Source organism: Drosophila simulans, chromosome X (genome assembly GCF_016746395.2).
Source record: "Drosophila simulans strain w501 chromosome X, Prin_Dsim_3.1, whole genome shotgun sequence".
NCBI lineage: Eukaryota > Metazoa > Arthropoda > Insecta > Diptera > Drosophilidae > Drosophila > Drosophila simulans.
The window spans coordinates 20,103,571-20,115,910 of record NC_052525.2 but is presented as its reverse complement, the minus strand read 5'-3'; the positions used below and the strand labels follow the sequence as shown (position 1 = coordinate 20,115,910).

Below are 12,340 nucleotides of genomic sequence, written 5' to 3'. Positions count from 1 at the left end.
AATGCAGCGGGACGAGGGACGAAAAGGGAGCAGGAGGATGATGAAGGACTGCCGCAAATCATTCTTCGGCTTATCATTTCAGCATGAAAATGTATTCTATTAAAATCGAGATGGTACTAATTTCGGAGCCATACTATCACAATTTACTATTATTTAGAATCATAGACCACTATATATAAATACAATATAAACAAAAGAGATTTACTTTTTTATCTATTATAATTATTACTAGTTATGTCTATTTAAGGAATTATTAAATTTTTAAAAATTGTTTGTGTTTATTGATAATCCATTATTGCCGAACTACCTAAGCTTACTCCAGATTCTTCAAGCAACCCTCTCTCTAGCTCTTTGTGTTTGCCTTCATCTCTAGTTAAGTAATTTCCACGAACAGTTTCCCAGTTGACATTGACTGACCGCAAAGGGGTGGGGGGCGTACAGAAAGGGGGAAAGCTAACTAGGATTTCCCCCAGCGAAATTTCCTTGGCGAGTGGCTGAGCATTTCGGAGGAATTCGACGAACTGATGGCTGGTGGGAACGGTGGGAATGGACTGTAATTGTGCCGCTTAAAAGGCAGGTGATTCGGCAACAAGTGAGACGACCGCATAATCCACAGCGACCACAAAGGCCACACGGTGGCGCATTAATAAATTTGCTCTGGCAAAAAGCTGAAAAATATTGAAAAAGCGATCTCTACACAATTGTCCATAAAGTGGACACTTTTTGCATTACTTTTCATTTTATTTTTGCCTTTTCAATGCTGTTGCTGCTGCTGCTGCTGCTGCTGCAGTTGCAGTTGTTATTGCTGCGGGGTGTCCTTGTTTTTGCCGGGCAACCACAGCGAGGATTAAAGCGGACAGTAAAGCGGACGCGGTGCCATTTGTTGTGACAATGTGGCTAACAAAAGCGAACAGCAACACTGACTCGTTGATATTGACAACTTTTTAATCACTTAATAAATTCAATAAAATTAAATGCGGTTAAGCGCCGACAAGGACAACGGCTAGCCCCACGCCCAATCAAAGTCCCACCTCAATCACGAACCCTTTCATCCGTCACTCAATCAGAAATACTCAAGCGCCTGACAATGAACAAAAGACTCGGAAAAATGCTGTCGAAAGGATTCAATGGTCTTCGGCTCCGCAAATATTTGGTTGCCCTTTTTTTTGGGCAACAAAAAGTGCTTGTCAACTTAAGCTCAAATAGTTAATAAGTTAAGTTGTAGTACTTAATATAAAACCTTTTTTATTTATAATTTTAAATAAATATTTTAAAAGAGATACCTTTGATTGATGTGCCCAAGTAAGGACATTCACACTTCGAACTTCTTTGGCGGAAGCTGCCCCTTTGAAGGACATTCAATTAGCGATAATTATTTTGTGCGCAGCATTTTAATTTCGCAAATAAAGTGGCTCGGTCCGAAATCATCGGCGTTTCGGCTAGGGATCTCTAATCCCCGGCCATTGCAAAATACGCGACAGACTTGGATTTAGTTGAGGAAATCTCGGCTATTGGGGATTATGTCGGAGCAGCGACTAATTGGAGTTGTTTTCCTGGGCTTCCATTTTCCGGCTCAATCTAAGCGCATTAGAAAAGCAGAGGAAAAGCAGTCTGCGTTGCGGGTTAACCGCCAAGGCCCTTAGGCTGCTTTTTATAGGGGGGATCCCCGGCCAAATGTGCCTACGTATTTCCCGTGACAGCTAACAAATTGCCAACATTGGCACTTAAATTGTAATGCCCTTTTAAAGGCCCGTTTAAAGTTTTCCCAGACAATTGACTTTGCTCGCGTGACACTTTGGATTTTGCGGGCAACTCGACCCCCCTAAACCCACGGCCATGGCCACATGCAATCAGCGCCGACCGACGCATTTCATTAGCACCAAATTAAGCAAAAATCACCCAAAAAAGGAAGCGAGCAAAAAAAGAGTCGTATTTTAGGAGCCATACAGCTGCGGTCAAGCTAATAGTTACAATCGTATTGAAAAGGTTTGCTACCGCTTTGAATTTAAATAAAAAAAAATATTAGTTAATCTATAAAGCTATTTATCTGCATAAACTTTTAACTTCTATTATTAAAAACCTTATCTAAAAGCTAGCAATATACTACGAAATGTGGTTATAGCAGTTGCTCAGTAGGATTTAAATATAAGTAAAAATTTTAATTGGTCTAGTAAACAATTTTAACATTTTAAGCTGTGTTTATAATCATTTAAATAAAATGTTTAGACTCGCGACTGCCACTAGTTTCTGGGTCACAGCTGTTCACATTTTGGGAGCTTTGTTGATCGTACTCCGTACAAAGGGTTCTCCCCTCAAAGGCAATTGCATTTCGTTTGGTCAAAATGAAAAACAAAGAAGAAAAAACAAAACGAGCTCGCCTCATTTCGATTGTAATTTGTTCGGGGGAAATTGGTGGGAAAACTGGGGGTGGGCGCACAACAGTTCATTTACCTTTTCGGCGGAGAAGCCCCCAATATCACGGCCCCGTGCCTCTTTGTAATTTCTGGCCAAACATTTTCCATTGGCCATTTTTATATTTTCGGTTCATTTCGCTGGCCCCTCCCCCTGGATTTTCCGCCCCATCCATCGCCCATTTTCCCCATCTTGTTTGTTTTGTTTTGTTTCGCTTGTGATTCGATTCGTTTCGCGTGGCGCGGTTTCTCGTATCTTTGTATCTTTTCACGGTGTATCTGCATCTGTATCTGTACATATGCATGTCTCTGTATCTGAATATGCATTCATGTGTGCACTTTTCCGACTGGCGATCCAAACCGCCGGCAATCACACGCAAGCAACCTCAGAAGCGACAACAATTAAAGCGGCGACTCAAAACGAAACTTCGACCAATCCAACCAATTGTGAAATTGCAAATCTAGTAGAGCTTGTAGGAATGATGAATATCTCATATTTATATGACAGCGAACAGAGGAGCATGCACGCACTTCTTCAAACAAATTTTAACATATACTTTATATTTTAACGCATGCATATATGGGCTTACAATTTATTTACCAACAAAAATAAAGGCTGTTTCGTTTCAAGAAAATAAAATAAAACCGCCTACAAATAACCGAACAGCGAGCAACAAAAGTAAAGCATTAATGCCTAACAAAATCAAACACAGAGTCAAAAAACAAACGCAGCGAAAATACACGAATGCCAAAAATAAACGAACAAGAGGCCATTACTTTTGTTTTAACAAAAAGCGGCGTACACTTTTTGCCTGAAAAGAGGAAAACAAGAGCCGAGTGCTGGGCGCTGAAAAAAACATGGGGGAAAAGTGTAGAACACATTGTGAAAATGTAAATTTTCCATTGATTAAATGCGAAAATGCAAGTGGTGGGCTGGAAAAGTGATGTGGTGCAACGGGTAGCGAAATCATTACGGCTGCAACTATTTTTCGGAAAAATATTTGAGCAAATGCCAGTGATAAAAATTCGAAATTCGCAGCTTCAATCGGCTTCGCTTGGACGCGTTGAATTCCCTTAAAATGTGTCTGCACAACGCAACTTCTTTTTAATTATTCCTAATAACTAACGAAATTAAACAATCAATCAGTATTGTCTTAAAACTTGTTGTGTTTTTCAATCAAGTTTATGTCTTCTATTTATTCCCATCCGCTTGTTGTTAAGATGGAGTTGTCTTCAAAATAGTTTCCCTCTGACAGCTCACCCACGGCGATTTGGCCAAGGTAGAAACCCCATCGTTCTGTCACCAAATCGAGGACCTGCGACCTTGACCAATCGCAGGCAAGGTCGGGCGGCAGCGGACGACCTTGAAAGGCCCACACTAACCAAATGGACCAAGGTGTTGACCAGCAAAAGGAGATAACTCAACGCGACTGTGCGGTTAATGGCCCCGACCAATTTCACTGCGGTTGGCCAACTGCATGTGCTGCATCCAGCGTGTCCTGAATGTCCTTTCCCCTGCGTTGGCATCTGTGTATCTGCATGCTGCATCCGAGTCCTGGCTACGAAATCGAGTTAGTTATGCCAATTAATGCGGCAATTGTCGAAAAGCGAGCTCCTGCCGACTCAACGAGGTTCCCTAATCACCAATAATCCGCATTAATTGCCATCAATTTGGGCTTTGGCCATGTCCATGTCCTGCGGTCAGCAGATGTCCTTCGATTTTCGAGGACCACCAGCGGACAGATTGCTGAAATATTTCAGGGTTTTAAAAAATCACTACAGTTTCTTTCTGTATGAGCAAGAATCAATGGTCCAATGTCCAGCATAAAATGTTATGATACACTGAAAAAAACTAATATTTCCTCTTGTTTATATTTCTGTTCGAACTTCTTTCTAAAACTAGATGGTTCTTCAAAATATCAAAATATCCGAGTACCAAATGAACGGGAAAACCTATGTAAAACCAGATCACATCGATCGTGATTGGAATTATTAAACTTTAGTAGTTGTGTGTACAAACTATTCTAATTCGAATCGTTTTCGCTCTCTTTGGGGACACTCAACCATTATTTTGATTGATTAGAAAAGAGATTATTTGATGAAAGTGCCAGACACTTGGATTTTCCCCCCAGCCAACAACCACAAATAGTTGTTATCGCTACTGCTCGGAGATAAGTTAAAATGAAAATATTAATTCGCGGTTGGGTTTTCCAATTGTTTTGGTCTGATAATTTTATTTTGATTCCACAGTATGCGGAGGCAATTCACGGTCGCATTTTATAATCATTTAATTTTCGATTTGATAGGAAGTTCATTTGTTGAGAGGGTAAATCCAACTTCAAATAGGCGTTTTAGTTTTTTAGCTATTCATTTAGATTCAGGGATTGGATAGTTTTTAAATGCCTCGCAGTTAAGCTGAAAGAGATTTCCTAAAAGTATTGGGAAAACCTTTTGAGAAATGAAAACAAATACTTAATATTTTTGTAAATACTTTTTGTGTGTGATTTTTGTTTTTTATTTGGTTTTGTTTCAAATTCGATTTTTGTGTTAGATCTCTTTTCGCGCTAAAACTTATGGCTAGACAAAAAAATTGATTTCTCGCTTAGACGACTAGTTAAACATAATGATTAAAAATAGCTAAATTCGCATATTATCCATCGAAAAAAATAGGTTCTCAAAAAAAAGTTATGAGTGTTACAACTAGTTAGCTATGTACAAATTGTGTTGTTGTTTTGTGTTGAAATGAAATTGAACTAAAGTTTGCTTCTTGGTATTTTCTTTTTGGGCTGAGTTTTTGAGTTTTCGTGTTTTCTGCTGGGATTTGTAAAAAATCCTGGTGAAAATCGAGGGCCTGTGATTCAAACTCGTCGCACGATTTTATGAGTCCGAGCATAAAACTTCGCCGGAGTCTGATTTCCAGGATGGGGTCCTTTGTCCTCTATCCATTATCCACTATCCTCTATCCATAACTTTTGCTCAGCTACTCGATGCTGCTGCTCCCGCTGCCGTTTATCCTTCTATCCCACTGATGAGGCTGCTCCGTTTGCCGGCCGGAGGCGTCGTAACTTATAACACTATATCACAATTATAATTTTTGCCCGCTTGCCGCTCTGCGCCGCCGCTGTTTTATCACTTTGTTTTCTTCATTCCTCCAGATTTTGGGGATCAGATGCCCTAGTAGGGCCGCCACACGGTCTTCTGCTGCACGGCGGCGCTCTTGATCTTGGTGGTCGTTTCCGGCGACGGCTGGCGGCTGTTGGCGACCGCTCCTGGACCGCTCTCGTGGTAGAGCGGCTTCATGGCCGAGGGCGCCTTCAGGTCGCAGCGCATGCGAAGGGGCGCCACATCCAGGCTCTTGTCCAGGTCGAACTCCGACTTGACCACGTCGATCTGCTCGTCGTCGGAGTCGCCGTCGCTGGCGGACTGCTCGTGGATGGAGCTCGTCTCGATTGAGGTGTTCAGCTTCAGCAGGACGTGTTGCTGGGTGGGCGAGGAGCTGGAGGGCCTGGAGGAGGCGGGGCTGACGTGGACCGGCTCGCTCTGGTGGTGCAGTGCAGCATTGCGGGCCCGCAGGCCTGCTGCCGCGGCAAAGTTATACGGATGGAAGGCGTGTGGCGTGGCTGCCTTGGCGGCGGCTGCGGCGGCCACATGGTTGAATGGGAACTGGGGCATGGCATAGGGCGTGGCAGGCGCCGCTCCCGGTGGTGATGGCATCATGGCCGCAGGTTGTCCCGCCGCCGCCGCCACTGCTGCCGCCGGATGTGGATACTCAGATGGCTGGACCGCCGACGAGGAGCTGGTGGCCACCGATGGATTGGGATTTGGCGACACCGAGGAGGCCGACGACTTGGCCAGGGCCGGATGATGCACCTGGGCTGCCTGGGCGGCTGCCTGGTGGCGGAAGTAGTCCGCATAGCCGTAGGTCATGTACGCCGCATCCAGCCAAGCGGGATTCAGCATGAACGGGTTAAACGCGCCGGGATGGGGATAGCCATAGCCTGGAAGGATAAAGAAAAAAGGCGGGAAGTCAGTAAAGCACAACTCATATTTCATAGGAATGCGTTTAAAAAAGGGTTGGGGTGTGGGGTTTTGTTGGCGGTAATAGATCTCAAGATCCTTGGATATATGTATCAAAACCGAATTGCAAAAGGATACGAAAATATGATGATATTATCATTAAGATACAGTTATCAATGCAATTATTTCAAAAGTGACTGATCATTTAAAGTTGTGTTTAAAAGTGGCATTAGTTATTTAAGATCATAACTAGTTAGTATTGGCAAATGTTTTCAAAACTATGAAGATTGTAATTGAAGATATGCAAACGGTTTCTGAATTGGTTTTTGGGGATCTTTGGGAGTGGTGGATCAAACTGAAAACATAATGGAAACTAAAAAACTCACTTTGCTTACTTCTTGGCTCCCGTGGCCCGTCGACGGTCACCTTGATGGCTTTGCTGTAGCTGGCGATCTGCACCGGATAGGTGGCGATGGTGATGGTCAGCGTGAAGGACTTGCCGCGTCCCGATCGGCCCACGAAGCGCAGATCGTTGAACTTGGCCACCTGGTTCTTCATGGTCGTGGTGCAGTTCCTCAGCTCGCCGCAGTAGTTCTCGTCGTTGCCGCACTTGATGGACACCAGGGTGCCATCGGGCACGTCGTCCAGGGCGATCACCTTGAAGGCTCCGGGCAGCGACTTGTTCGACCGCCAGTGGTTGGGCAGGGCGCTGCAGAGGATCGAGGGCGATCCGGTCTGGGCCAGCTCGCCGTGGTACTCCTGCAGCATCTCGTGCAGGCTGGCGAACATGTCGGTCATCGAGCTGGGCATCTTGGCGGAGTTCTGCGGACTGGTGGTGGCGTTGCTGCTCGAGCTGGTGTTGTTCGTGCTGAGATCTGGTGTGGAGCTGCCCGTGCTGCTGGCCGAGTGGGTGCTCGTGTTGGCCAGACTCTGGGCGGGATTGATGGCGATTGCGGAGGCGGAGGCAACATTGCTACTCTGCTGCGGCCCAGGACCCTGGGCTACCGCGGCCGCTGCGGCGGCTGCTGCGGCGGCGGCAGCGGCCAGGACCTGTGTGTTGTTGGCCACCATCGTTGGACCCGCTGGCAGATGCATCTCGTATCCGAATGTGGAAATCGTAGCCGTAATCCTGGGGCTGTCGACGGTCGCCGGTTTTCTATTGCGGATTCTCGGTATGCACTTCACTATATCAAGGGTCACTTGGAAAAAATTCGTTTGGTTTTTGGATTGGATTGGATTGTTTCGCGATTTCGAACTCTGCTTCTTTCGAGCCTGTTTCTGTTTTCCAAAGTCGAAATCGATATATTTCTCTGTGCGTTCTCGACACGCTAAAGTCGCTGAGTGAACTGATTCTCTGCTGCGATCGTTGGCAGTATTTAAAGTGGAATGCGCTGCTCGCCGCCTCTGTCGACGGCTCTGCCGGCGTTTGTGCCCCGTCCCACTTGCACGGCGCTAGCGCCGTCTCTTTCCCGCCCATTATCCTGGGCGGTATGGTGGTGTGGTTGGCTACCTACGCACACAGGCGCGCCTTTAAGGGTGCCGGGGCAGGTATATATCGGTATATCGAGCAACCACCATTGCCGCCGCAACAACAACCACAGCAAAAAATTTCCCATTTTTCCATTGCGGTCTCTCTGTGTGTTTGTGTGTGTGTGGCTGTGTGCGAGTGTGCTTGTGTGCCTGTGTACGTGAGAGAGAAGTCGCTTGTTACTTGTGGCCAAAAAGGAAAAAATAACAGCGGAAAAAAGGAAAATCGCATGGGCGAGAGCGAGAAAGAGAGAGAGAGTGATGGCCTGGAAATTGCACCAAAGAAAAACTCAAAAAAGAAATACACCGAGACTTTTCCACTCTCTCGCTCTGGCTCTGGCTCTCGCTCCCTCTCTCGCTTTTCCCCACGGGCGGTCTGGAAATTGTGTGCGTTTTCCTTTTCTTCGCTTTGAATTTTATTTTTTTCGCCACGCACGCCAAAAGAAAACGGCCGTGCAACAGTTTCCCATTTTCCACTTCCAGCGGCGCGCGTGTTTTGGCGGCCCTCCCGCGGAGGGGGTCGCCGAGGGGGGCGGGGGCGGGCGGTACAGGTAGGCACCCATGACCAAACGGGGGGTTCCCTTCCTTCACCTTCTCCTTCTCGTTCCCTTGCCTTCCCTTCCCCGAGTTGCTAGGATGCCAGGGGCGTCCTGCCGACAGGACATGAGGACTCAATTAGTCAGTGCGAGGAGGGATCAGGTTGCGAAATTATCATAAATATTATCACAAGCATCAGGAGAGCTATCACTACGATTTTCGGATAAAAGGATACAAGCCTTTAAGTTTCATGGGTGATACGAAAGTGGAGTTTGGAAAATTAACCATATGATTTTGGAACATGGGATTTCCAATTATGATAATAATCTATATATAGTACATAATGGCAGGATTCTCCCACCACACCATCGCATACTATCATAAAATGAATTATATTTTCATTTATATTTTTTATTTATTATCATACATTTTTTTAATTGCTTTATAAATACTATGATCTTTACGGTATATCATAATCACACGGTTTGAAAGGAAACTTATCGATTCAAATATAACATCTTAAGGACACATAATAGTTATAATAATATAACTACAACATTAGCAATATATTTTAAATACATCATTACTAGTGCTGCCACTAATTTCTTTTTCAGGCTTAATCGTTTTAATAATCTGTTCAGAAAACTAATCATTTCCAGCGTTTATCCATATAATTTTATTCCAAGTAAGTTAGTTAAGTAATTCAAGAACAGATCTAATTAATAAACATACACACGTGCATATTAACATTGCGTCCCATTGTTCGAAAATGTCCCAAAAATTAGTGTTTCATTCAAAATAATCAGAAATCCCCGGCTGATCATATTACGGCACACTGATCCCTCAGTGTTGCTCAATGTTTTTCTCGATTCCGCCCAAATTTACTTTATCGCCGATCTCGGAACTCGATCAACTGATCTGCAATCTCCGATCTGGATCTGTCCAACTAACACCCATTGTCAGGTCCGGTCCGCTTCCAGTACTATCTAAGATGCAGTGCCACCGATCTCTCCGGGGATCGAACTTAATCCTAATGCTGATCGGGCGATTATCCTGCGATTAGTCCTGTAAATATTTGTGCGCCTCTCAGCTCGTGTGGCGCAATCCGGATCGATTTCATTTCCATTTTCGCTGCCTGCGATCGCCGATCCTTGATTGGATCAGGTTTAGCTAGCTGATCGGATTTAATCTGATGCGGAAGTGTCATACTTGGAGGAACATCGAGTATCTTTGGCTGCCCACGTCTCTGCACCGCAGTTGAACTCTCTTCAAGCTAATCTACGTTTGGCTAAGTGTTTAGCACTTGAATAGTAATTCAGATTATGGAACTTAGCTTCAAAAACTAACTACTTTATACTTTATATTAAATGAGTTATTAAATTCTTAAGTGCTGCAGAATAGCACTTGACAGCATGAGCTATTTAATTCACAATTTAAAGTAATATTCTCAATTCCTTGAACCCCCATTTCGTGCAGTGGAACGCAAATCAAGTGCCTGACTGGCCAAAAAATTGCGGCCCACCAAAACAACCTTAAAAACGAGGCCACACAGGACCCGCGAGTTTTCCGAGGTGGGGGACTCTTCCAGGCACCACGAGGAGGAGGAGGAGGAGCGGCAGGAATGGGGAGCAGGCCATCCTGGTAGGGGAACCACGAGGCAAGACCAACCAAAATGTCGCGAGAACGCGCCGCTCTCAGCTGGACATTATAGACGCACACTTCCAGTAAATCCAGTGTATCGGCAGCGCTGCCTTTTGTACGTGCGCGGCCGCTCGCTGCGAAGGACCTCGTGTCCCTACACCGATTCCACACCATATAGCCCCGGGATATATGGCAGGACAGCGCAGGTTTAGCGGGCGTGCGACAAGGACGCGATTGCCGATGGCCGATTGACGATTGCCGGTTTCCCGGGAAATCAGCGCTCCTGTCGTCGCCGCTTGGATCCTGCTGCGATTCCTTGGCAATTTGCGACAGGAGCTGCCGCAGCACGCGCTTCGCAGGACCCGCCGGAGTGCCTCATAGGGATCACCGAGCACCAGGCAGTACCTGCCCTCCATACCGAACTACCAGCGAGCCCACAGGAGCCAAAAGGATCAACCCTTTTTTATGGGCCCTCCGATGCTTTTTTGCGGCCCCAAAAAAGTGGGAAAACTACGGACTTACTGGCTCTGAAGTACCTGCCCCTCAGATGTGCCATCGTACATATATCGCACCTCAAAACAGGTAGTCCAACCGCGCAATCTTAATCCTTTGCTTATGAAAGTCAATCGCCCGGATTAAGCAGCACGCCCCGCAAATATTTTGGCCGATTAGCCGCCGCCGCGGGCCATAAAATATTGTCCCAAAAAATAAACTACGAGCATCTGATACGGAAAATGCCTATCTGGCCACCAAAAACTCGAAGGACTTCGCTTTTTAGCGGGATTAACCAACCGATGGGAGATTAAGGTAACCTGTATTCATGTACTCAATATATGCAAAGTTTTTCTCGCTGTTCTTGAGCAGTTAATTTAAAAAAAAGAGCGCGGCTTAATTCGCTAAATTTACTTCTTAAATTGACCCTAAAAAATCAGTCCCGACTATTTCTAAATGCAGATATTTTTGGTGCTTTGGTTTAGTACGCAAGCTACTCGAATCTGTAAGATACTATATCAGTGTGATTAAACATTTCTGTACTTACCCCTAAAAAACGCAATCTTAACTAGTTTTTAGTACAGATTATTCAAAATAGTATTTTAGTAATCAAGCTACGACACAGGCTGCTAACTGTGAGATACGATTTCACTTATGCAAATGCCGCGCCGTTCCTGAATAAATTTCCTCCAAATGAATGGCTATCGGAACTACGATCGCTGGGAGATCCGTGCATTCCGCACCTCCGAGGAGCGGACAGACGAGTACTTCGTTCATCCCCCAATCACCACGGCGATCATTTGCATTATTCATAAACGTGCGCGAGATCCCTCCCCCTCGCAGAAAGAGACGGCACCAGGCGAACGAAAGAGAGGCAGCTACGCTCGAGGGGCTGGGGTAACCGCAGAGATCGGCCAACCGTTGGCGAGCAGATGCTACGGAAATAGCTGACATCCAAGAGGGGATGATTTATTACTAGGGCGATCGTTGTGGGAGCGAACGAGACGGCTGCGCCGATCGTGGCTCCGCCTCTGCCCATGGAGCTCCTCGCTCATCCGTTAGCCAGGCAATACTGAATGCACGGGGATCCCAGTTACCAGGAGCCAGGAGCCAGGACCCAAGGAGAAGCCCAGAACCCCAACGAAAATCACCGACAGAGAGCGGAAAACTCTGCCACCGTGGAAATTCCAGTGGCGCAGGGGAAATGCTCACTGCCACAGGAGAATAAAAAACAAAAGCGACTGCCAATCGAGGAACATTTTTGTACCCTTCGGTGTTTGGTTAATTTAACTATTTCAAATGGCAAGTGAAGATAACAATATTGATGCGTTTTTAAAACTATCATAACGACGAAAAAATATTTTAACTAAGCGTCCACTTAAATTATTCAACATAAGAATGAAACATATTTTGTAGTAAAAAATAAAATATATTTTAATAGCTCAAAGGCGTTTATAATAAATACAATAATCAATTTATTTAACAAAAACTTGTAAAGTAGGATGAAACGTGCATGTTATTTTAAGGGGAAACAAACTTATTAATTCCTAATGAATATATTTGGAAATATGCTGAAAAGTGTATTTAACAATTTGTGCCGCCAATTTGCGCATTGTTCTTTATTTACAAAAGGCAGCAGCAGTGGAAAAGCGGAAAAGCGGGCAGCGCGGCGGCAGCGGAGCGACTGCGACTGCGGCTGCGGCGTTGTGTAAGTG

The 12,340-nt window shown here is 45.2% G+C and overlaps 1 protein-coding gene across 2 annotated transcripts; it reads right to left on the bottom strand.

Annotated features, from left to right (window-relative positions):
- Window positions 1-4,928: 4,928 nt before the first annotated feature.
- Window positions 4,929-7,809, bottom strand: LOC6726541 (segmentation protein Runt). 2 transcript variants are annotated; one of them, XM_016174220.3, is made up of 2 exons: window positions 6,824-7,809; window positions 4,929-6,409 (listed from the first exon to the last, which is right to left on the bottom strand). In XM_016174220.3, exons 1-2 carry the CDS (start codon window positions 7,521-7,523, stop codon window positions 5,586-5,588), a joined length of 1,524 nt encoding a protein of 507 aa, XP_016040198.1. In that variant the 5' UTR covers window positions 7,524-7,809; the 3' UTR covers window positions 4,929-5,585. The 2 variants fall into 2 exon arrangements, with proteins under 2 accessions (XP_016040198.1, XP_002107496.1); XM_002107460.3 differs by having other exon boundaries at window positions 6,815-7,784.
- Between the last annotated feature and the right edge of the window lie 4,531 nt (window positions 7,810-12,340).

Excerpts from the sequence above, each read along its gene's own strand:
- LOC6726541 (XM_002107460.3), bottom strand. The coding sequence starts at position 7,523 with ATGCATCTGCCAGCGGGTCCAACGATGGTGGCCAACAACACACAGGTC. Across the intron at positions 6,410-6,814 it reads GGAGCCAAGAAGTAAGCAAA|GCTATGGCTATCCCCATCCC; the intron begins GTGAGTTTTTTA and ends TTATCCTTCCAG.